The sequence below is a fragment of the Lampetra fluviatilis genome, chromosome 30 (assembly GCF_964198595.1).
Source record: "Lampetra fluviatilis chromosome 30, kcLamFluv1.1, whole genome shotgun sequence".
Classification (NCBI taxonomy): domain Eukaryota; kingdom Metazoa; phylum Chordata; class Hyperoartia; order Petromyzontiformes; family Petromyzontidae; genus Lampetra; species Lampetra fluviatilis.
Genome location: NC_136304.1, coordinates 5,355,688 through 5,378,405, shown reverse-complemented (window position 1 = coordinate 5,378,405; position 22,718 = coordinate 5,355,688). Strand labels below are relative to the sequence as shown.

General features: G+C 45.5%; 1 protein-coding gene across 1 annotated transcript; it reads right to left on the bottom strand.

The window, feature by feature from the left end:
• Positions 1-44: 44 nt before the first annotated feature.
• LOC144943162 (ribosomal protein S6 kinase delta-1-like) lies at positions 45-20,946 on the bottom strand. Its single transcript, XM_078870392.1, has 13 exons — positions 20,825-20,946; positions 17,970-18,005; positions 14,311-14,545; positions 12,919-13,254; positions 11,604-11,716; positions 11,406-11,498; positions 10,244-10,291; positions 8,917-9,049; positions 6,786-8,603; positions 5,741-5,830; positions 5,071-5,153; positions 3,751-3,846; positions 45-2,656 (listed from the first exon to the last, which is right to left on the bottom strand). Exons 1-13 carry the CDS (start codon positions 20,915-20,917, stop codon positions 2,546-2,548), a joined length of 3,285 nt encoding a protein of 1,094 aa, XP_078726518.1. The 5' UTR covers positions 20,918-20,946; the 3' UTR covers positions 45-2,545.
• Between the last annotated feature and the right edge of the window lie 1,772 nt (positions 20,947-22,718).

The window sequence follows — 22,718 nt, the reverse complement described above, 5'->3', positions numbered from 1 at the left end:
CGTCCCTCTCCGTCCAGTCAGCAAAACTTATTTTAAAAAATAGCATGAGTTATTATTTTATTAACAATTGATCACACCCTCGATACGTACATTACAAGGAGGCACGGCGCTTCAGCGTACACTTACGTTATTGATGCATAGAATGCTAAAAATCCCTGGCAAGAAATCCTAGTGCAGAGAAAAAAGGCGCACGATTTTAACACTGGTTTCAAAAGATAAAAATGAAAAATTACTCCACAGGTATTATCACGGCACGGGAAGCCAGCTTGAAATGATCAGACCACTCAGGTAAGGCGGTGGTGTTGGTCTCAGTTTTCAACATCACCCTCTGGGCAATGTTTGGCAGGCATGCCCACCATACATTTAGTATTTACATTTTTATTTATTTAGGAACACAGGATTGTTTTCATCATAAAGTGAATTTCATTCACATGCGTACATATTTGGATGGGATCCCAATTTAGTTTTGGATTTGTTTACATATCTAATTTGAAAAAGACGTGAAAAGTGTTTCCATTTAACAATATATGTGTATATTGACTGCTTATTTTGCTCAACGATTTCTGATTTGTATCAGGAAATTATGCTGCTTTTTGGAGATCTGATTCATTCGAGGAAGAATGAGCCTCATGGTAAAGAATACAGCTGAGTTAAAGTAAAGAAAACGATGCCATGAATAGCGTCTGTTGAAGGGCAGTGACTCTTAGCACAATGCTAAATACATCACAGATGCAAACACGGCCTTCACCAAGCCCAGCTCCTCTACGAAGTTAAACCGTTACCGTCACCCGTGTGTGCTCGCAAACACAACAAACTTCGTCTGAAAAACTTGACAATGCTTTGGGACTCCACAGGGGTGAACAATGCACGGATAAATATTACAAATAAAATAAATGTCTTACACAGTAATTTTGGTGTTATGCCTAAACCCATTAGCACAAGTAACATGACCGTAGCGCAATGCTTCTGCAGACTATAGCACTTATGAGCCTTCTTTAAGGTAGTGAACAAAAAAAATACTGTAATGAAAATAACTTTCTTCATTGAACCTGGCTAATACTACTACTACCTGCATTTCCCTAAACACATGGCAATGATTATCATCCATAACCGATATGTTAAGACATTTGTCAATTAAATGTTAGATGCGTGTGATTATTGGTAAATACATTCAATATAAATGTACGCATCAGAATTGGCAGCAACTAGATACAAAATAAAACTTCACGAATGTCAAGTGTCAAAATAACGCGAAGATTTGTGCATATTGTAATCTAGCCAGCGAGTTAAGGTGACTGAGCAACAGATAGGGGAAGGGGGGGGGGGGGTAAATTTGCAGTGACAAAGTGCCAAGCCACCTTTGCATATAGTGTTCTAAAAAAGCAACATGTTGCTTTGAATGATAAGAAAAAACCATGGCACCTCCACGTGGTACTAATGCGAGCGATCAGAGCAAGTTGATAAATTATGACCGAGCAGCTTGAAAAACAATATTTCCATCCGAATGGTAAAAGGCGGGCAATGGTGTTGGTGTGCAACTAAACGAGGTTTAAAATGTTCTGGAAGAATCAATTTCAGGACTTTCCAAAAATGATACGCACAACACATTTGGCCCGTACATAATTGTGTCAATTACAGAGAGAAGGTGAAGTTGTTCAGTACTTTGTACCGGTTGATACGAAGCAACAATGTGAATAAACGCCATTCGTTTCACTTTAAAAGTGGCGTTGCTTCCGGCACATGCCCAAGCAGCCGAGTGATTAATCCCCCACCATCCATTTGCCAGTCTCTGACTGTGAATCACACTCGCCGCTATACATCAAAGGTCTCTTTGCAGTTCAACTTTTTCCGAGCGAAAAGCGGCAAGCAGGCTATGTAATACAGACACCACTCTACACCGTCAACACAATTATTTGACCTCTCTTAGAAGCACTTGGAGCAAAGGCGTTGTTCTTGTTGAGGCAGGATTTACACTGTGGTTGTATTCGTTTCATTTATCTACGTTTGCTCAAAGGCTTTAAAGATAGGCATTTTAATCATAATTGCAATCCGAAACGTGCAATTATGTAGAGATTGTATAAATGCTAAAATAATATAGAAAACAAATTCACTTGGCTTGCATCGGTTATAAAAATGCACTTGAAATTATACTAACATGGCAAAATGCATACTAAACTTAATATTTTAAATTGCATCGAAGGTAAATGGTAACACCCTGATGTAAAATAATTATAAAAATATTTTCTAACTTATAAATTATAAAATGATCAAGCTCTTTATACAATTATGATGCAAAATGGTGCTTCCCTGGTTCATAATTAGGGTCACTCGGTCAAGATGGCTCTTCCCAACACTTGGGTGTGGGGAAAAAAAAAAGAAACCCTGAAAATTAACATTTATTATTTTGGAACGTAAGCTAATTTATTGCCGCATAAGTAGATTTTGTTCTCGTGTTCATGTTGACATGTAATTTCACGGTTCTTATAAACCGAATAAAATCCCACGTGGTTGTAACATCGGCAGATTTCCCTTGTCTGTGCTGATGTCATCCGTGCAGTTGATCCCAGTCGATGGAGGCGAAAAAGTGGTGCAATCGGATTTCGTCGGCTCCGCTGGGTCCCGCACCCAGCCGCTCGGCGGGGCTGAACTGCAGCAGCTGCAAAAATACAAAAGAATAAATAAAGTTATCTAAAATAATATAAATAACCCAGCCAGAACATTCATTCATATGTTCTTGTTCCAGACTCTGCAGGAGGTGGGGGTCAGGCTTGCTTGACTTCGGTGCGTGACCGCAGAACTCTGGTGCCAGTTTGACAACAGATTCTCATGGTCGCATCATCTCAAACTCAAAACTTTGTTGCATTATATGTTGTATGTTGAACTTCTTTCGCACCATAGGTATCCAAGCGTGCCATTCGGAGTGGACTGGGAAGGACAACAAACTAACACAAAAATCAGTTCTAAACAAATTAGTTTGAAATTTAGATTCAAAAGTGCATAACTCCAGTGGCTTCCTAATATCGGAACGAAGAGCGTTCTAGATGCCTGCAGAAGCGCATCCAGTGACCGTCTTTGTTCGATGGGGAGTCAAAAGTCGCTACGAAGATGACCGGAGTTTGTAGGAAAACCGGAGTTTGAGCAGGTAAGACGACAGGCAAGAAGACAGGTAAGGCCCATTAAGCTAAACAGCTCTTTTACAAAGATGACCACAGCCCAAGACCGTGGTCAGCGGCGGTGGTGGCGGTTGCAGGACATTGCAGGGTGATCTACATTGTTGTCAGCATGACACATCTTTGGTGTGGACCATGTTGGCCTCAACGTTGAACAAAAAAAATACAACCAGCAGACCAGGATGGCTGTTATTGGAATAGACCCTAGTGGGGGCAGGTGGAAAAATGCCAGCTGTGGCAATGGTTAAACAACCAGCTGGCCTAATGAGAGCAATTAAGCAGTTTGGAGGCAAGGGCTCGTAGGTGGTCAGGCGACAGGACAGCAAAGTATTCATTTGGGAATGTTCAGCGTTATCCCCTGATAAGCGGCACGCATCTTACTCCGGGCACATTGATTTTCTACCACAAAAAAAATACTTCTTTAGATGCAATTGTTCAATGCAGGAACATGCTGAAAGAGAGTCTGTTGACTTTTCTGGATAAATAAATGTCATTATTATATTTTTATCACGACGACATGAAAAGCTGGCCTTGCTGTGCACAATTGTGCACAGCAAGGCCAGCTGACGCAATCATTTACCTGCCGGAGAAGAGACTGTGCCTCATCGGACAAGTGAGTGGGCAGGCTTAGCTTGGTGTGGGCAGTGATGCCAGTTGGATGGCAGTGACATAGGGCCTGCAGAACAGAAGACAAAACACTTGTTATTATCCAAAGTCACTCCAATTAATTCCCTTTTGGAAAGCAAGAGACCTCCGCATATGCAGCATCTGTTTCAGTGGACATGTAATTCTGGATTATCTGCGGGTGGATTATCCGGGTTGTGAAAACAAGAACCATGTTGCAAATAAAATAATCATCACAAGCACCGGTTCTCGAATGAGGTGTTTCTCGCTAGTTAAGGGTCAGCGACTCATTGCCCAGGAGACCGCACTCACGTCGGAATGTAAACTGAGTAAGGAGCAATGAAAGCAGACGACGCATTCTATAAGTCTGTACCTCCACGGTGAAAGTCAAAGCGTTTCCCTGCTCTGATGAGCAAGGAGGGTGGCGGTACTCATCTCCTGTTTGAATCACTGAGCCAGTGGCAGAAATTACACGCTGCTATCCACAGGACAACCACTGTTGACTTCCCCAAAGTGGTACTTATTTTCTCGACCCCAGAGGCATGATGGGCTGAGTTATCACCATAGCTAAGCAATACATTCTATATTCTATTTTAAATAAGCTTGGAATTTTTTCGATTTAAAGCTTTCGTGACTGCAGACAGCGTCTCCCCGACAGACCTGGTCTTCACCTGAGGACGGCTGCTTGCGTTGTGGCCGAAACGTCGTGAGAATTATTTGATAGTTTTATTTTTATTATTTTATTATTTCCCTTCTACGTGACTTTACCAAAAGAACCAAGAAGAAGCTTAGAATTATCCATGTTTTTGTTTTATCCAGACCACCAATTCTCCCCCCAACCATATCACTGGATAATCAACAACTGACTTTATGTGAAAGCTGAAAATGTGCTTCACAAGCCGGGACAATCAATTTTTTGTCTTTACTTTACCAGAGCTCACTTATTAATTGTCTTCTTTGCAAGTTAGTGATACATTGGAAAACAAATTGCAATTCATCGAATCACCGGGGGGGAGGGGGATAAATCCTTACTCGCCCGGTACTTCCCCATGGTTTCAGCTGCATCCCATTTCCAAAACTGTCCTGCAAAAAACACTACAAATCTAAGAGGGATAAGATGAATGAGGCCGTTGTCTTTTTACTCTCAAACCAACGTACAAGTGTGGATGATTAAATGAGGAATCCGGCATGCGCCTTAGTCGACAAGAACGCAAAACCACACACACAGAGGAGTGTATTCTGGCAAAGCTGTTTGGGCAAATTGTTGCCACTTTACCTCTCCAGTCAGGAGTTCATAGAGAAGAACACCAAAGCTCCACCAATCAGAGACCTTTGTTTCCTGGTATGCAGCAACGATTTCTGAATGGGGGGGGGGGGGGACGAAAAAAACACTTGTGTTAAGTCAGCTTGGCGTGAGCATAGAAGCTGCAATTTACTTTAATGGCGTTGTTTTTCGTAATGTGGTCATCTGAAGCCATCTAAGGACACACACGCACTGACGCAATTTCATCCCATAGAAAAGAGACAAAAGTGCATACGTGTGCAAGCGGAGTGTGGCACGGGAATACTCAATCGTGACCAAAAGAAGTGATGCAAGATGGGGAGAAGCGAGGTCAAGTTGGGGCACTACAGTGCCGAGATGTTAACTACCTCGCCTGGTATACATCGTGGGTTTGATCCCAACCCTGACGCCAGTATATTTGAAGTTTGCATATCTTTCTCCCCGTGGTCGTGTGGATTTTCTCCGGGTCGTCCGTTTTTTCTCTCCACGTTTAGAAACGCGCATTTAAGAGTATTTGGCTGCTTTAAATTTCCACGTGATAAGTCATTTCAATGAGCTATCATTTGTGGCCAGGTCGCTTCTGAAAAAAAGGTATTTCGCTCAGTTGGCCTTACATGATAAAATAAAAAAATCGTTTAGTTTAATTTTAGTAAGTTTAGTTTACCTGGTGCACAGTACATGTCCTGCACGGCTGTCTGGGAGAATGCCTTCTCCACCTCGCTCCACTGGCTGAAGTACGTCACTCGGATGTGGCCTTGAGTCGAAGTAAAAGGACAAAAAGAAAACAGAAAAGGCAGGGTTAAAAGTAACAAAAAACACACCATGATGGTCAAACAAACTTTAAGAACATCACTTTAACCATAATTCATGTACAATCATGAAGTAGAAAGATAAAGGCATCAACAAATATTAAGTGAATCCATAAATCAAACGCGCCTCCATAATTACATCATTAAGCTTGCAATTTTGTTTAATAGCGTCTCTTAAACCACGTGTAATTTTTGTACATTAATGATTAAAGCAGCAAGTGTAAATTAAAATTTGTATCTGTCTACAATAATACATGCACGCTTACTTGGAATTAGATGCATGATTGGAATGATACTGATAGAATGAGAAACACACAGATGAGAGAACGTATGCATGTTAGAAAAGTGGGCTTGAGGGGGAGAGGTCGGCTAAGGTGATGAAATCAGCATCCGTGTCGGAGCTAAATGACCTTTTGTCATCGTGACTATAAAATGATGGCAATGGTACGGGGAGTCGTTCATCCAGCAGTTTATAAATCCAGGGGAAAAATAAACATAATTACTATATCACTTTACTGATAAAGTACCCATGCCTGTGGTCAGAAATATATTAATCTTGGCCAGCAAGAAAATACATAACAAAAATGTAAGAAATCAAACAATATTGCGAGATTCACACATACATTCACCAATACGACGAGACTGCACGTGGTTTCTTGAACCCAACAGTGCAGACCTTCAAAATGTATTTGCGAAAACATCGCAATACAGGATCCTCCTGAAAATTACTTTCAACTCGGTAAGAGAGGTTATATTTCTGGAAGTACAATAACAACCTACTTCCTTTACCCCTAACTCTCCCAGGGTCCCCCCCCTTAAGATCAGCTTTGCTAGCGCAATGGGCCTTCCCGCAGGGATACCAAAAATAAAATATAACAAAAATATCGGGTAGGCCCACACCTGTTGATTCAAGCAGAATGTTGCGAGGGTTGAGGTCTCCGCACACCAGGCCCTGCTTGTGAAGCCCGTCGAGCGCCTGCACCAGCTGTGCCGCCCACACCCTCACCGGCTCCTCGGGCACGGCCAGTGGCTGGCGCACTGGGCAGCCCCCCCGGCTAGACGGGGGAGCCGCCGCCGACGCCACAAAGAGGCGATCGCGGCGATGGAGGCCGCCTCTGCTGCTGCTGCTGCTGCCCCCACCGGCGTCAGGTGTGTCGCTGGCGGTGGAACTCTTCTCCCGCCGTCGATAGGAGAGTTTGGCAGCCTCGGGTTCGAGTCCTGGCTCATCCTGCGACCGTTCATTTCCATCCCTTTCGTCAAATCCATTTTCTGTGGAATCGCGGGAAGCTCCGGGGTCGGTTCGACTGTCGGTCACGAGGTGCAAGTGTTCGTTTCCGGCCGAAATTGCAATTTGTTCAAAAGCATCGCTCGAGGAATCCTGCGAGGATGCGCAAAAGTGCTTTCCGTTTCCATTTGGTATGTGGTACGTCGCCCCGAAGGACAACTGTACGGAATCTGGGTTCAGTTCAACACTGTGTACGTCCCCAATTATATTGCAGCCGCATTTCTCATCGCCAGCTTCATCTAGTCCCAGCCGGTCCACGGCAAGGATATCGACCACCTCTAGGGGGATATTGACCAAGCCAGGTGCGCTTGATAATGGGTCTGCCAGAGAGTGGCTGCTTTCACCAGCCCTGTTTGAGTCATCGCTTTCAAACGCCACCCCATTACAGAGGTGCTCCTTCCTTTCAGCGGCAATGAAAGGCAAATCATTGGATAGGGCACTCGAATAACTGGCAAAGGCATCCCGCAATTCAGAACTGTCTTTTTGAGTTAAGGCCAGGTAAGACCCGTCGCGATCGTAATTGCAAGCAAAGCCGCTGAAATTGCCTGTGGAATTACAGTGGGCATCGTCGGCAAACTCCTGTCTGCCAATCACCTCGAAGGGGTTGACGGTGATGGTGTAAGGCACGTGGTCACACCGGTCCCTCACCGGGCTGGGCTTCAGCTTTAGCTTCAAGTCCGCCGCTCGAACAGGACTCCTCGCACCGTTCTGCTTCTCGGCGCAATCTTCACGAGTGAGTCGGCTGCACGCTCTGGGCCCCGGCGTGCAGCGACGACCCGTCGCTTTGCTCGGCGACCTGGAGGCCGATCGGCACGGCGAGTCGCTGCAGTCCGACGCAGCCCTGGCACCGCACGCGGCGGGCGTCGGCAGCGGCACAGTTGCGCCGTCGGAGGTAGGTATGCGGTCATTGGGGGCGCGTGTGACGCTGAACGCGTTGGTTCCGCCAATGGGCGCCTGGCACGGCGGGAATCGGTCAGTCATCCCTTCTTGGCCACTTAAGCAGGCGTCCCCTGCCGCCATGCTATTGTGTGAGAGGCATTCCTTTACGCTGTGGCTCAGCAGGCCACAAACATGCCCGCTTCCTTGAGAATCCGGCGTGCCAGCGGACGGAACGTCTGGGCGTGCCTCCCCGCCAGCGTCGGGGAGACACGCCTGAGACTCATCCGGGTGTGTGTACCCCATACGACGTGTCACTTCGCAGCCGACACCTTCGCCTTTGTCATCATTATCGTCGCTATCGCAAGGGTCAGCGACGCCTGTCGACTTGCTCAAATGCCCGGGTGTTGCGCCGGCGTACTGTTTGAGGTTGGGGCTCGTCACGCTGCCCCTCATGCCGCAAGTTACCCTACAGGTGAGTGGACGCTGCCCCACGAACCCCTCAAAGGGCACTTCAGAAGAGAACTGCTTCTTGACATGTGACCACAGGCGCCCGCCTGTTAGAATGAGAAAAGGGTGTGAAATAAAGAGAGGCATTAACGTGAGATGGATAATGATGTCTACCTGTCAATGTATGTGCTATTAAGATATTAAAAGCTACGCAAATATAAATTTGAATGAATCTGTAAATTCTTAAGTAACTTCTGCATGAAAACAATAACTGGCAATCCATTTCACTTGGGCTCACATCATCATACCCTTTGAACGCTAACCATGAGAGCAGCCATGAGCGATACAATACAAGTGTCAAAAAGCGACCGGATTTCGATGGTTTTTGTCGCCCCCCAGCTCTGGATCATCGTTGCGTGCCTTGTACGTGCTGCAGCAGCAAGAATATGGAGTCGTCGGTGATGTAGTAGCGAAGCAGTGGCACCATGAAGGGGACACCCTGGGGCAGCACCGTCCGCCGACCAGGCGAGTCGCCGCTCGTCTTGCGCACGCTCTGCACAGAGACCACGGCCGGTTGATTATCGTAAGATGTTAAGAACCACATTTGCACAACGAAAACCATCACATTCAATTTGGTTCTGCTATGAGCATTTTAAATATCGGTTTGGCTGCAATTTACTCTTTTGTGGCAGGGCTAGTGGGAAAGTGCTGCCTGCTACTGCGTGGGTTAGAGGTATTTTGAAGGTGAGCTCGGTAGTAGTTCTTTGATATCCACACTTCTCTGCGAGACTTCAGAATGGATTCTTTGTCTTGTGATGTGCAACCAAAAGCAAAATCCGTATACAATGAGGGAAAAAGACAAAATCATAAAAAAAATTATATACAGTATCTTGAGGTGGCTCAGCTGTGAGAGGCTAGTACTGTTTAGAACCCTAGATGAATCTGGGTTTCAGCCGTGCATGATTAAACTGGGTTCTCTAAAATAGTGAATATATGGACTCAACCCATTCACGAATGACTGCACACACACAAAAACAAGCACATACGTAGTTTTTACTTAAGTCAACTGTCTCTCTAGCAGGGCAAGTTATCAAGTGCAGAATATTCAAATAGACTCTCGGTAAGAGGTAACTGGAAGGTTGTCAAAAGTAGTTTTGTGATATAATCTTCCAGAGAACACCCTGAAGAAGATGGATTTATTTTTGCTAGAGACCCAAATGGAAATGCTTTATTTCTGTGATATGGCAATGATGAGCAAAGATTGAATATAAATGTCCAAATGGAAAAAAGAAAACATGTAAAAACAACGATCATACCACACCAGTGGGTCACAGCAAGCCCTCGCACCACGGGAAATAGAAAGAAAATAAATGACATTTATGTTAACATTTTTCTTTTCTGAAATGTGAAGAGGTTTGCTTATAAGACGTGTTAATATGTATTGCGTGGCGCTTATTACAGAATGCAAATTTTTATTTGAGTCAAAACACAGTCGAGCATATCAACAGCGCGAACACATTTTCAAATGGACGCCCACACCTAGGTCATCCGCGCACGTTGACATTTTAGGAAATTATATCGGAAATCGAGAAGAGGGAGTGTGGTTATTGTTTTATTTTACAGATGCCCAACTGCACGTTTCTCATTTTGTATTGCATGTTTCCACAGCCTCAATTATGAATGGATTATATATTTTTTTATTTTGGTTCTGAATAAAAATTAAATCTGCCAAGGAAGGATAACTCACCTTTAGGATGTATTTCTCTCCAGTATTTTGGTCTTTAACAAGTAAAACCTAAACAGAACACAACACACATTTTCAAAACAATAAACATATGCACAGGAATACCTTCCACTTTCGTCTGGTTAGGGACCAGAGCATGAACGAATGTCAAAAATGGACAAATGGCAAAGCAGAGACTTTATTTAGCTTGCGAATTTATTTTGGCCGGTGAAAAACGTACTTGCAAATAACTGCAGTAAATATAAAAACGTACGTGCAAATAACTAAAGTAACTATATAACACACGTGTGAAACCTAAATAAACAGAAATAAAAGAAAAATAAACGTAACAATAAATAAACAAAACTAAATAAACAAAATGATACCTTGAAATATTTGTATTCTTGCGTAAGTAAACACTGTAGTATTATACTGTTATCACAAAATAACTGAATTCTTTACAGTATAATCACAGAAATAAGTACAGTATTAATAATATATGAATAAACACAAATATAAGAGATGCTCACTGAACGACTTCTATTCAAAGACTGAACGAAAAAGATGGCGCGTGGCACGAACGTCATGGAAGGTTTTGGGATGAAATTGGACGAAAGAGGAAAGGCACGTGGATGAAATTTTAAATGTGGTTATAATTGAAAACGGCCGAAAGAGCGAAGTGACGAAAATCAAGTCGCTGTATGTTGAACTTCTTTCACACCGTACAAAGCCAACCTTGCTAATCGGTACCAAGGACCATCTGTCACAGCCACATAATCAGCGGAGCTGCTGTGTAGACACGGACTTATTCAAACTTTTGGTTCTTGAGTTAAAAGTGGAATGACAACAGCTATTTCAACATCTCAAGATGGACAACATCTTTTCATATATCAATAGTATGTAAGATGGATGTTTGAAAAACTCTAATTCAGACATCCCATCGATAGGTATCTGGCAAATATAACAAAATAAAATTACTCCACTTAATGATTTTTTCCAGTTCTCCAGGTCAAGTCATGTCTTCTCAAAACATATTATTGCAATTTGGAAAAGGGAATGTATTCTGCCTATTTCTTGTGCATTACTCATCCTCATAACGCTCTTCATTCTTGAGTTACAATAAACCTTACTCATTTGATTACTATAAATTACACCAATCAAAAAAAGTTAAAGAGTCCACCCCCACCTTGTCAAAAATGCTGAGAACTTTGTAGTACTTGAGTTCCTCGGGTGGGCCACTCAAACTCCGCATGTGCCTGAGCCCAAGGCTGCTGAATCCCTGGGTGAAGACGCACGCGCGACACACACACACACGTGGGTTACAGAACGTACAAAGTTGCCACCGAGACAAAGGCAGACAGACCTGTATATTTGCGGCTCATACTGCGGAGTGTGCTGGCCCGTTCCCCAGGTGCTGCGTGAAGATACGCTCCGCTCGCATCAGGTATTGCTGCGTCTTCCTCCTCACAGCCTCGCGCCTCACCGGATCCGGGTCCGCTGCAAGTAGATGATGGAAGAGACATTCCGAGGCGTTGCTGCTACTGCATTGAAAGTTACGCAGCTACGTACATGTATTCTATGTATGTATGTATGCTGATCTAGTCATCTCGGAGGTGCTCTTTAACTACTTTTGTGTGTTCCTTGGTTCTTTCGGTGAAGTCACGTAGATAGAAAATAAAAATAATAAATAGAAATCTTCAGTTTGTCTTTCGATTCAGTTCCAATGACGTACGTGTACGGAACCGGAAGAAAAACTAAAATATATTTTTTTTATCAGTACCAAAGCTCCCACAAGGCCATGCGGAAGGGCACGTGGCATAGATTGGCGCCAGCTATCATGGTGTGCAGTCGTTTCGCGAGAGTTCTCTGCAGTGAGTACAATATCTATATATGTAAATATGTGCATAATGCTTTGACAAATTTCTAAAGAACTTGAGAGATATGAGGGTTACTGTGACCCTGTGCTGCTCTTAATTCCCATACACTGCGAATTTAACTCATTGAATATTTGCCACAAAACGGTCATATCAATTATAAATAAATGTTTACTTCTTGCCATTAAGGGAGCTTGTATGCTGATGTACATTTTGTTATGCCCCATCTATGTATCTGAACTGCAATTTGATTTTCATTAAGCCAGTTTGTTTGATATAAACTATTAAAAATAAAAACAAATTATTTATCAGGTAAGGCCCACATAGCTACATAGCTCTTATGCAGAAGTGACCGGGCCAAAAATTATAGCTCACCGAAGTTGCTAATGTGGAAATTTATAGCAGTGAAAACCGGAGGATCCGAATAAAAATCCACGCAATCACAGGGAGAACATGCAAAATCAAATATGAAGGTGGCAGGGTCGGGAATGAACCCAATACCTACTTTATACTTCCTCACCACCATGGCGCCCCTAACAAGATGGTAACAAGAGAGTATTTCAAGAGCTGCAATTAGCCAAATAAATGTGACGAATATTGAGCAGCCATTGGTAATTAAAGGCAGCTGCCTGGATTGACACCCAGGTCTCAGCGGTGCCAGCTCTGCCCTCAGAATTGAGTCATCTGGCCGCTTCGCTATTTTAATCTTAATTGTATATCGTTTTCCCTTTTTCAAGCTTCCAGATGGCAGATGCCTGGATGGTACAAAACAAAGGGCACAAGCATCGGTGTGTACGGCAAGCGGCGATTGTCGCCAGCCCATACCTTGCACGCCGCGCAGCAGCAGTCCCACGCTGCTCTGGTAGTGGTTGAAGGCCCCCTCGTAGCGCTCAGCTGCCTCCGCCTCCAGCGCCAGCCGGATCTGTGCGGCCGCCTGCAGCAGGTAGGCGCCCTTTCCGCTGGCGGTGTCGAAGCCGGCTCTGCGCGACGGTGAGCCGCGCACGCGGTCCAGGTATGACGCCGCCTTGGACAGTGGCCCCGTACCGCTGCTGACGCCACTACCACCGCCAGGGGGTGAGCTTTCTGGGAAGGCCATGGCGCCTGTAGGAGGGCTGCGTGACCCACGGTCGAGGCACGCAGGAGCTCCCGGCTTGCTCAATTCTGACAACACAATTTCAGACAATTGGTTGTAATTTACCATGAAAATTGCGCATCGCCAAAACGACCAATGTTTTGATGCCCGAAATCAAAATTAAATGGTGCGTTTTATTGTTTCCATGTAGGATGGCATAAATTACTTGTTTTCATCAAACAAAATAAATTGTATTTTATACATATATATTGCTCCACAGGCATTGAAGCATTAATTTAATTTGCAAGAGATATAATGGTAGATGGAATACAGAATCAACTCTCAGGAAAAGCATTCTGCCAAATTCCAAGGATAACTCACGTTTCAATTAATATGTGTTCACGTACCTGTAAACATTGGACATCATTTCTAGCTGAATGGAGGCAGAAATCGAGTGTCTTGTTTTCTCGTGAGTGCAATCACATTTCAGATAAAACGCAATTACCTGAAGCAAGCTCTTGCCTTCAAAATACAATAAGCCTGACATTGATGGCTCTCTCGAATGCCAGGTGAACATAAGAGAAAATAGCAAACGGAAGCATGCTTAACTCACCTTTTATTTATTTTACTTTTCCGATAAAACTATATTCCACTTGCACCCTAAGTATCTGTCATGCCAACATTTCCAATAGGAACTCTGCAGCTCGCAGTGCATGACCCTGTGTCAAAGAACGGCTCCAGAAGAGGTGATAATGCAGAATTGCTGCTGAAATAATTTCAATGGGGGTTATTTAACCATACTTCACCAAGCCCCTCTGTATGGGTGGAAGGTAGGTAACATATCTGTAGGAGCATTTAAAATACATTAACACGGAGGCTTTCGCAACCAATCTAACCCAAATAAACTCTTATGGATAAAATACATTACTCGGATGGATTTTGCCACATTGCCCTCTGCTGCTCACCACATGGCCCCACAGCCAAAAACACCCTGATACAACACCGTGGTTAACCAAACATCGACGATCCACGCTCAAACCTGCTTCTGTAATTTGATGAGGTCAGGTGCATTCCACATGATTTGGTCATAGACACATACATGATATGAAATGCTAAGGCATTGTGCTGTAGCCTAGAGACCATACCAGGAGTCTGAGCACCGGTTCCATCATGCGGCAGCCGAGGGCTCTCACGAGTCTCTGTGGCCGTCCTTCCCGATAATCTGGTCACTCTGGACGCATGTTCCAGGCCATGGCCAGAGTACCAGCCCTGGTCAGTCCCAGGACTGGGACCCGGGCCAAGAGGTGGCACCAGGGGCAGCCACAGGCCGTTGCGAGTCGTCACCCTCTGCAATGGCGCACAAGTTTGGCCGACGCCTCCCTGGAAGGCAAGTGCGGCACACCATGCAAAGCAATGCTGCATCACAGAATATAATCATCTTCATCCTTATGTAATAAGAGAGCGCCATCTCCTGGATTATTGTGGGGGGTATATTACTTTATACAGTCTATGTGTCTCTAAGGTGAGCATTACATCTAGGTGAAAGTTGATGGGGCGGATCCACCAGGGAAGCCTCTGGAACGTTCCCGAAGGTTCCAGGAGGGGCGTGGCCAGAGGCGGGGCTTAGCCTCCGGGGAGTGAATATAAGCCGGGGGCACATCAACGTTAGGGGTCGGTGTTTGAAGATCAAGAGGAGCTCCCTGTTGCCGTCTCCACCTGCCACCTGGCGGCTCGACCTCCGGCCGCTCCCTAGCACGCCGTCAGCCAGCAGCGTGTTAGAGAGCGGGTGAGCGCCACGTGGCGCGGGGCAGTGTAGCCACCCAAGCGGGTGGACATCCGCAGAGAGAGAGCGCGAGAACAAGTCTGTACCGAAGATTTATTCATGAACAACTTCAAGTTTCTACCATGTCGAAGCCACTCATTACACTTGCATAGAGATCTATAGACTTAACATACTCCTACAAGATCCATAGGCTTACATATTTTTCTCAGCCAAAAGTCAAATTATCGCATGAGGTCAACTGCTCATATATTTTTTCTACACAAGCTTCTATTCCATGCCTCTTCTCTCATCACATCCACTGTCCTCAAATCTTGTATCAATGCATCCTTCCATCTCACCCTCAGTCTCCCTCTCCTTCTGCCCTGGCATGTGCATAACCTGTCTAACGTATGAGTCTGTGTGAGCCTATCGATCTTTAGTCTCCATGGCCCTTAATATTTTATCTTCCTCCGTCTCTTCTCAACACCTGCCCAAATAATCTAGTCTTCCCTACCTTGTCTACTCGAGAATAGAGATGTTTATAACATATTTTTTATCATCTATATTGGTGACCATCAGGCATAACAATTCACTTTGTTTATACAAGGCACTCATGCTTATTGATTTGACCTGAAGCTTCAAAAAGATTCCAATGGCACATGGAACATGCTCTGCTTTTCCCAAACATTTCTGGAATGCTATTCTTATCATTGGCTGTACGCAGAACACTGACAGTGTCTAGATTAGACTCATCTTGTTTTTTCAAAGATATAAAAAAAAAATTTGGAAAATAAAGAGCATAGGTATATCTTTGGAAATTATTGAAGGCAGACCAGTATACAACGATGACAAAGATACGAGCAAGAGTTGAGTGAAGTACCTGAGAATGAAATGCAAGATACAAAGGTACTTGAAGAAGAGTTAGTTCAACGCATATCATCTGTTGAAACATATGGGTCGGAAACACGAATTCTGACAAAGAACATGGAACAATAGAGCCGAACAGTACACCAAGGAGCACGGAGAGGAGCATGCTGTAAATTACCCTAAGGTACGGAAAGAGGAACACATGGATTGGAGAACAAATGGCAATTACAAGCATAATCTTGGGACCTTCATGCAGCAGTGAATATAAAGTGAAGTTGATAAAGTGTAGAGATGCATTCTTGGAATTACACTGACAAAAATAACATATTGACTGTGAAGAAAAGTGAACTTCGGTATGACATCACAAGAAGGGACGATAGCAGTGAGACAACACTAGTGACATAATGGCAACCAAAGTTGGGAACAGTCCCCAAAGTATTACCACTGCAGAGATGTAGTGACAAGAGCAGCGCATGTGCAACAGGGAGACATTGCGGCGTTGCAGGGTGGCGAAGCATGGGGACGACGTGGGAAGGCCTTCGCCCAGCAGCGGAAAGAACATGGTTGATGATCATGACAATATTCAAGTTGGAATGCGCAGATTAGTAACCGTGTGTGAACTCCACCTACTTGGAAAAACACACGGATCTCGTGGCTCTGGTGAAGCGCGGAGACGGTGACTGAGAACTGCAAGAGGTCCTCTGCGCGCTGGCGTCGCTCCTCAATCAGGCGTGGGTCAAACCGCCCTGCACGGCAGGATCAGCGGAGCGGGAGTGCAACGTTAGACACGGCGGGCACCGCGCTTGTCTGCGCCCTGTATATCATAATGATCCATGCTCCCCCCCCATGCCCCCAGGTCCCAGAAATAAGCTGGTGGTCCATACACAGGCTGTGCTTCTTCATAAACAGAGTGCACAGAGGGTTGATGTTACTTTGAGCAAAATATGTTTTTTTTTTACACACAATATAACTCTAAAACAGTTTGTCTATTATCACATTGTATGAACAACAGAAAACCGATGGATGACAATCTATTAATCAATAATTTTCCCAGTTGTACTATATACTTCTAGGCACAATGTCCTAAACGTCAACCATCGTGCCGGACAACACGCGATACAACTAGAAAACATAAGAGGATTTTTTTGGATTAGATCACGTAAATATATATTTTTGTAAATATTTACGCAATCGAACCCAAAAAACCCCTCTATTGTGGATATTCGTCGCGAAGGCCTATGTGTTAAACAACTAGAAAACACATCGCAAAGCAAGCAATATTATCTTTCTACCACAGAAATCACTTTTTTGTCTCATTGGGCACAAGGTCCTCAAAAGGCATTCTCACAGAACCCGAAGCCATTCCAGCCCTTACCCAAAAGCCTGTTTTTGGGGAACGGGGGAAAATCGTCGGCACGCAGCTGCAAAGTGCTATAAATAGCATAAAGGGCCTTGTGTAACCTCTTGATGTCCCGGTAGCGCTTGCACACCTCTAGCTATGAGGGCGGAGGCTCGTTAAGTGGTCACACAAGGGTGAGGAGCAGGGGGGGTCGCAGGGAAATGGAACAATGGGAGCAGGAAAAGCACAGGACATGGGTTGGAGGCCAAAATAAAAGGTTACGAAGAGGAAACAGAAAGTAAAGAATGCGTGTTAATTCAGTGGTTACAGATGGCAGTGACAGCACAGTCAAAATTAAGAATATATTGAATATGAATATTATGGACATGGTTACCAACGCTAAGCAGTGAAATACAAACAAGTGGATTACTGCATGAATGAAAGACGTGCACTGTTTTATGAGTTACCGACGATTCAAACGTTTAATAACAAAACTGCATGTTTTGTGTGTATGGCTTCAGAGAGACGAGACCAGAAAGGTAAGTATAAACCTCTTAGTTCCCATTGACGTGACACATGATATGGCTGTATGGTATGCGTTGTGCACACGTATAAAGTGAGCTTCAAGGGTGCTTCACCCAGAAAAAGACCACCATTTGAGCTGCCCAGAACGATTTTTCTGCCTGCTTGAGAACTGCAAAAATATGCCTTTATAGTTCAGCTGTCTACTTGTTGACCTAAGTGATAAATGAGCAGCAAGTCCAGTACTTTGAGCAAACTTTGAATGGAAAGTGATAAGCTGACACGTTCTCTCTCACACGTGTGCACACACACACCTTAAAGACATCTTCGGCATTTGACCTTGACACGATCTGTGGATTAAAACACATCTGTGAATTTGACCATAATACAGAGCAAACCACAAGTTTATACAACAGCTGAAGGCTGCAGTGTTTGCACACTGTACTTGCTGTGACACTTTCAGATCAGCAGCCATGTGGAGGTTAAGCCCGCTTGCCTCCCTGTTCACAGATACCAGGCTTGACTCTGGTCGCCGGTTGCGTTAAACAACTTAATTGAAATATCTCCAACACGTTTCGGTTATAAAGACCGGGAATTGGGGGAAATTGTCACTGTAGAAATATTATTAAATAGATTTAGAAGTAGAAAAATAACCTTGGGTGGATCTATCCCTCCATCACTATCAGGGTAAGATTGCTGTAATATAAATTCTGCAATGGAATGTGGTGGCTTCAAATGTGAAAACATTTGCAGATATGACAACTTTCTATTTTCAGTAGTCAAAAGATAAAAATGTAACGTTGTTGCTCCTCGTGCTGCCAAAGAAGTTTACCGAAGTGATAACAACTTTCGGGGAAATTCTCTAAGGTGGCGCACTGCCCATTGCGAGAGTTTCACATGGACATTTCTTCCTTTCAAAAGGTCAGGAGCAGTGCAATAAAGACACAATTTACAATAACTGACGCATTTTTGTTTGCTCATTCACGAAGCTTAAAAGAGCCAGGAGCTGTTTGTATTTTTGCCTTTTCCTCTTGTAAACACAGTGGTGGTCATCTTGGTCTCCCATGGCCATTGACCACCGCGTTTTGTCACGCAAACTTTGAGGTGCCAAAACTGCAACACTGCAAGTAGGATGCAGGGCATTCCCAATTTAAGAGCTGCTTGGTTTGTCGTTTCCTTTTCACTTCTAAATTAACAAGTGGCGGCCAATTTAGTGATCTCCCCCGAGGTCACTGACCACCAAGATGCCCGCGCGTTGTCACGTGAACTTTGAGTGCCGAAACTGAAAAACTGCAAGTAGGTTGTGGGGCATTCCCAACTCAAGATCTGCTTGCTTTGTGGTTTCGTTATCACTTCCCAAATTCACACCAAGTGGCGGCCACTTTGGTGATCTACCCCTGCGGGTAACTGACCACCAAGATGGCCGCACGTGACGTCACGCGAAGGTTGCGGTGCCGAAACTGCAACACTGCAAGTAGGTTGTGGGGCATTCCCAACTCAAGAGCTGCTTGCTTTGTCGTTTATTTTCCTCCTTTTAAATAAACACCAAGTGGCAGTCACCTTGGTGATCTACCCTACGAGTAACTGACCACCAAGATGGCCGCGCGTTTTGTCACATTAACTTTGAGTGCCGAAACTGCAACACTGCAAGTAGTGCATGTAGGTTGTAGGGCATTCCCAACTCAAGATCTGCTTGGTTTGTTGTTTCTTTTTAACTTCCTAAACTAACACCAAGTGGCGGCCACCTTGGTGACCTACCCTACGAGTAACTGACCACCAAGATGGCCGCGCGTTTTGTTACATGAACTTTGAATGCCGAAACTGCAACAATGCAAGTAGGTTGTGGGGCATTCCCAACTCAAGATCTGCTTGGTTTATCGTTTCTTTCCCTCCTTTTAAACTAACACCAAGTGGCGGCCACCTTGGTGATCTCCTCCAAGGGAACTGACCACCAAGATGGCTGCGCGTTTTGTCACGTGAACTTTGCGTGCCGAAACTGCAAGTAGTGCAAGTAGGCTGTAGGGCATTCCCAACTCAAGATCTGCTTGGTTTGTCGTTTCTTTTTAACTTCCTAAACTAACACCAAGTGGTGGCCACTTTGGTGATCTCCTCCTGCGGGTCACTGACCACCAAGATGGCCGCACGTTTTGTCACGTGAACTTTGAGTGCCGAAACTGCAACACTGCAAGTAGGTTGTGGGGCATTCCCAACTCAAGATCTGCTTGGTTTGTCGTTTATTTCCCCCCTTTTAAATAAACACCAAGTGGCGGCCACCTTGGTGATCTATCCTACGACTACGAGTAACTGACCACCAAGATGGCCGCGCGTTTTGTCACATGAACTTTAAATGCCTAAACTGAAACACTGCAAGTAGTGCAAGTAGGTTGTGGGGCATTTCCAACTCAATAGCTGCTTCGTTTGTCTTTTATTTCCCTCCTTTTAAACTAACACCAAGTGGTGGCCACCTTGGTGATCTCCTCCAAGGGATCTGACCACCAAGATGGCCGCGCGTGACGTCACGCGAATCGAGCGGCACGACGACGTCGAGGCGAATACAAAACAAAGACGCGGGGTTTCTAGTCGACGGGCACAACAACTAACACAGCACTCAGTGGGGTAGAGAAGTAAATAACAACTCGTAATGTCTGTATTGTACACAGCGACAATAACAACAACAACGCGTGGTGCTACGTGGCCAAGCCGGGCCACGAGCGCACTTCATAACAACAACAAAGGTCCCCCGTACAGCCTGGTCCGACTGTTAGGGGCAAGTGCCGTTCGCGAGTAGCACCGGCACGGCACACGAGGGGGTGGTGGGCCAGCACCACGCCCGGCCGCCTTTGTATCTCTATCGATATTTACACACACGCCGCACACCGCAGCAGGCAACTGATTTGAGGCCGAGTCGACCTAGGGGAGGCCCAGGACCGGTATTGGTGGCAGTGAGCGGGAATGGAACTCGGGTGGCCGGGTTCGTGGGGCCACCACCACCAACAACATCACAGGGGACGCGGGGATTTGGTGTTGCTGTTGTTGCCGTTGTTGTTGTTGTCGCCTGTTGTGATTACAAAAAGGCGAACTAAAAACAAACCTAACCAACAATTACGTGTAAAAGATGCGCGCGGTGTAGGGATGAGGGTGGTGGTGGTTAGCTGTCGTGGGTAAATACGTGAGCGGTGACGGCGAAGAGCGAGCGGCCCTTGTCGGAGACGGTGTAGAAGCGGGCGAGCTCCAGGCTGCCCCAGTCGCCCGCCATCCCCATCACGCCGCCGACAACGTGGTGGGGGTCGATGCCAGAATGTGGAGGAGAAACCTCTAAGCCCGGGGGGGTGGAGGTGGTGGTGAAGGGGGAGGGTCGAGGGAGGGGAGTGGGGGTCCATGCCAGAATGTGGAGGAGAAACCTCTAGCCCGGGTGGAGGGGCGGGGGGTGGTGGTGAAGGGGCGGGGGGTGGTGAGAAGGGGGGGGTAGGAGAGGAGTGGAAGTCGATGCCAGAATGTGGAGGAGAAACCTCTAAGCCCGGGGGGGTGGAGGTGGTGGTGAAGGGGGAGGGTCGAGGGAGGGGAGTGGGGGTCCATGCCAGAATGTGGAGGAGAAACCTCTAAGACCGGGTGGTGGTGAGAAGGGGGGTGGTGGAGGGGCGGGGGGAGTGGTAGGGCGGGGCGGGGGAGTGGGGGGTGGAGGGGAGGGGCGGGGGGGTCGACGCGCTGCGCTCTGAACCCGGCGATTCGAGTTAGATTCCCGCTCACGGGCCACCAACACCGGTGACGATTCATCTGAACCGGTCCTAGGCCTCCCCGAGGTCTACTCAGCCTAAACAAATTGAGTGGGGAGGGTGGGGAGGGGCTGGGTGGGGGGTGGGAGGGTGGGGAGGGGTTGGGTGGGGAGGGTGGGGCTGGGTGGGGGGTGGGGCTGGGTGGGGAGGGGCTGGTCACCCCGTGGTGCCCTTATAAAACTCAACGTTTAACCTACTCACGCCGGCTTGTGCCCGCCCTCACAGTCGGGCATATGTGCGGAATACACCACGCCGCCGTTGACCCTGGCCATTGACCGAGCAACCCAACGTTCCTACCAGCTCCCTCCGCAGGAATGTGTTAATAAGCCATGTATAGATTTCACGTATTACAAATCTATAGTGACTTGCTTACTACCATTTTCTCTATTTTACACTCCTATCGGTTTGCTGTAGTAACTCGCTTAACCCGCCCAATATTGAGGGCATCTGTTGCACACACAAAAGAGCTTTACAGCTCATCGGATTTCTCCCTCCAGTCTAAATAAAAGATTCTTCCCCTCAGCATAATCATCAATATCGCCGCCACCTTAACCAATGTTAGGTTCAAAGAAAATAAAAAATAACAAAAAATTATGTTTCGATCACAACACAGGTTTAAATTGGGTGTAAGTCCAAGGGTCAACCTTTAATAACAGTCTGCTTCAGCAGCTTTCCCCCCCTCTTTTATCCTTCTGATGACGATCGATTTGCGTTGTGATCGAAACGTCGTCGTTTTTTGTTATTTTCTTTCAACCTATCTACGTGAATCTCGATTTGAAGTTTTCGTGACTGCAGTGATCCATACTCTTTGTTTCTTTCGGTAAAGCCACGTAGTTATAAAATAATTTTAACTTATACTAACTAAAATATTTATTTTATACTATCTACGTGACTTTACCGAAGGACCCAAAGAATATGAATTCGTGCGGTCACGAAAGCTTTAAGATTAAATGATTCATTCGCGGAAGCGAACGCGCGCAAAGTTTTACGACGTCTCAGGAACTCCTTTACGATCATCGCGCTCTCCCGCCCAAGCGCGCGGGGCCTGGATCGATTCTGAACTGTATAAAAGTTGGTTATCGATATTCGCAATCGATTTCTACACTCGTCTGCAGCGAATACAAATCTCGCACGTAAAATCAGACCCGGTTTCCGATTTACGCGCGGGTTACGTCGTTCGTAGTGAGGAGTGCATTTAAATTCTGCGTTGGGTTTGGAGTTTAACCTCCATTTTAAAGGCGATTCGGAATCATAACTTGGCGTGCCTCGAATCGCATTCGGTAGGAATCG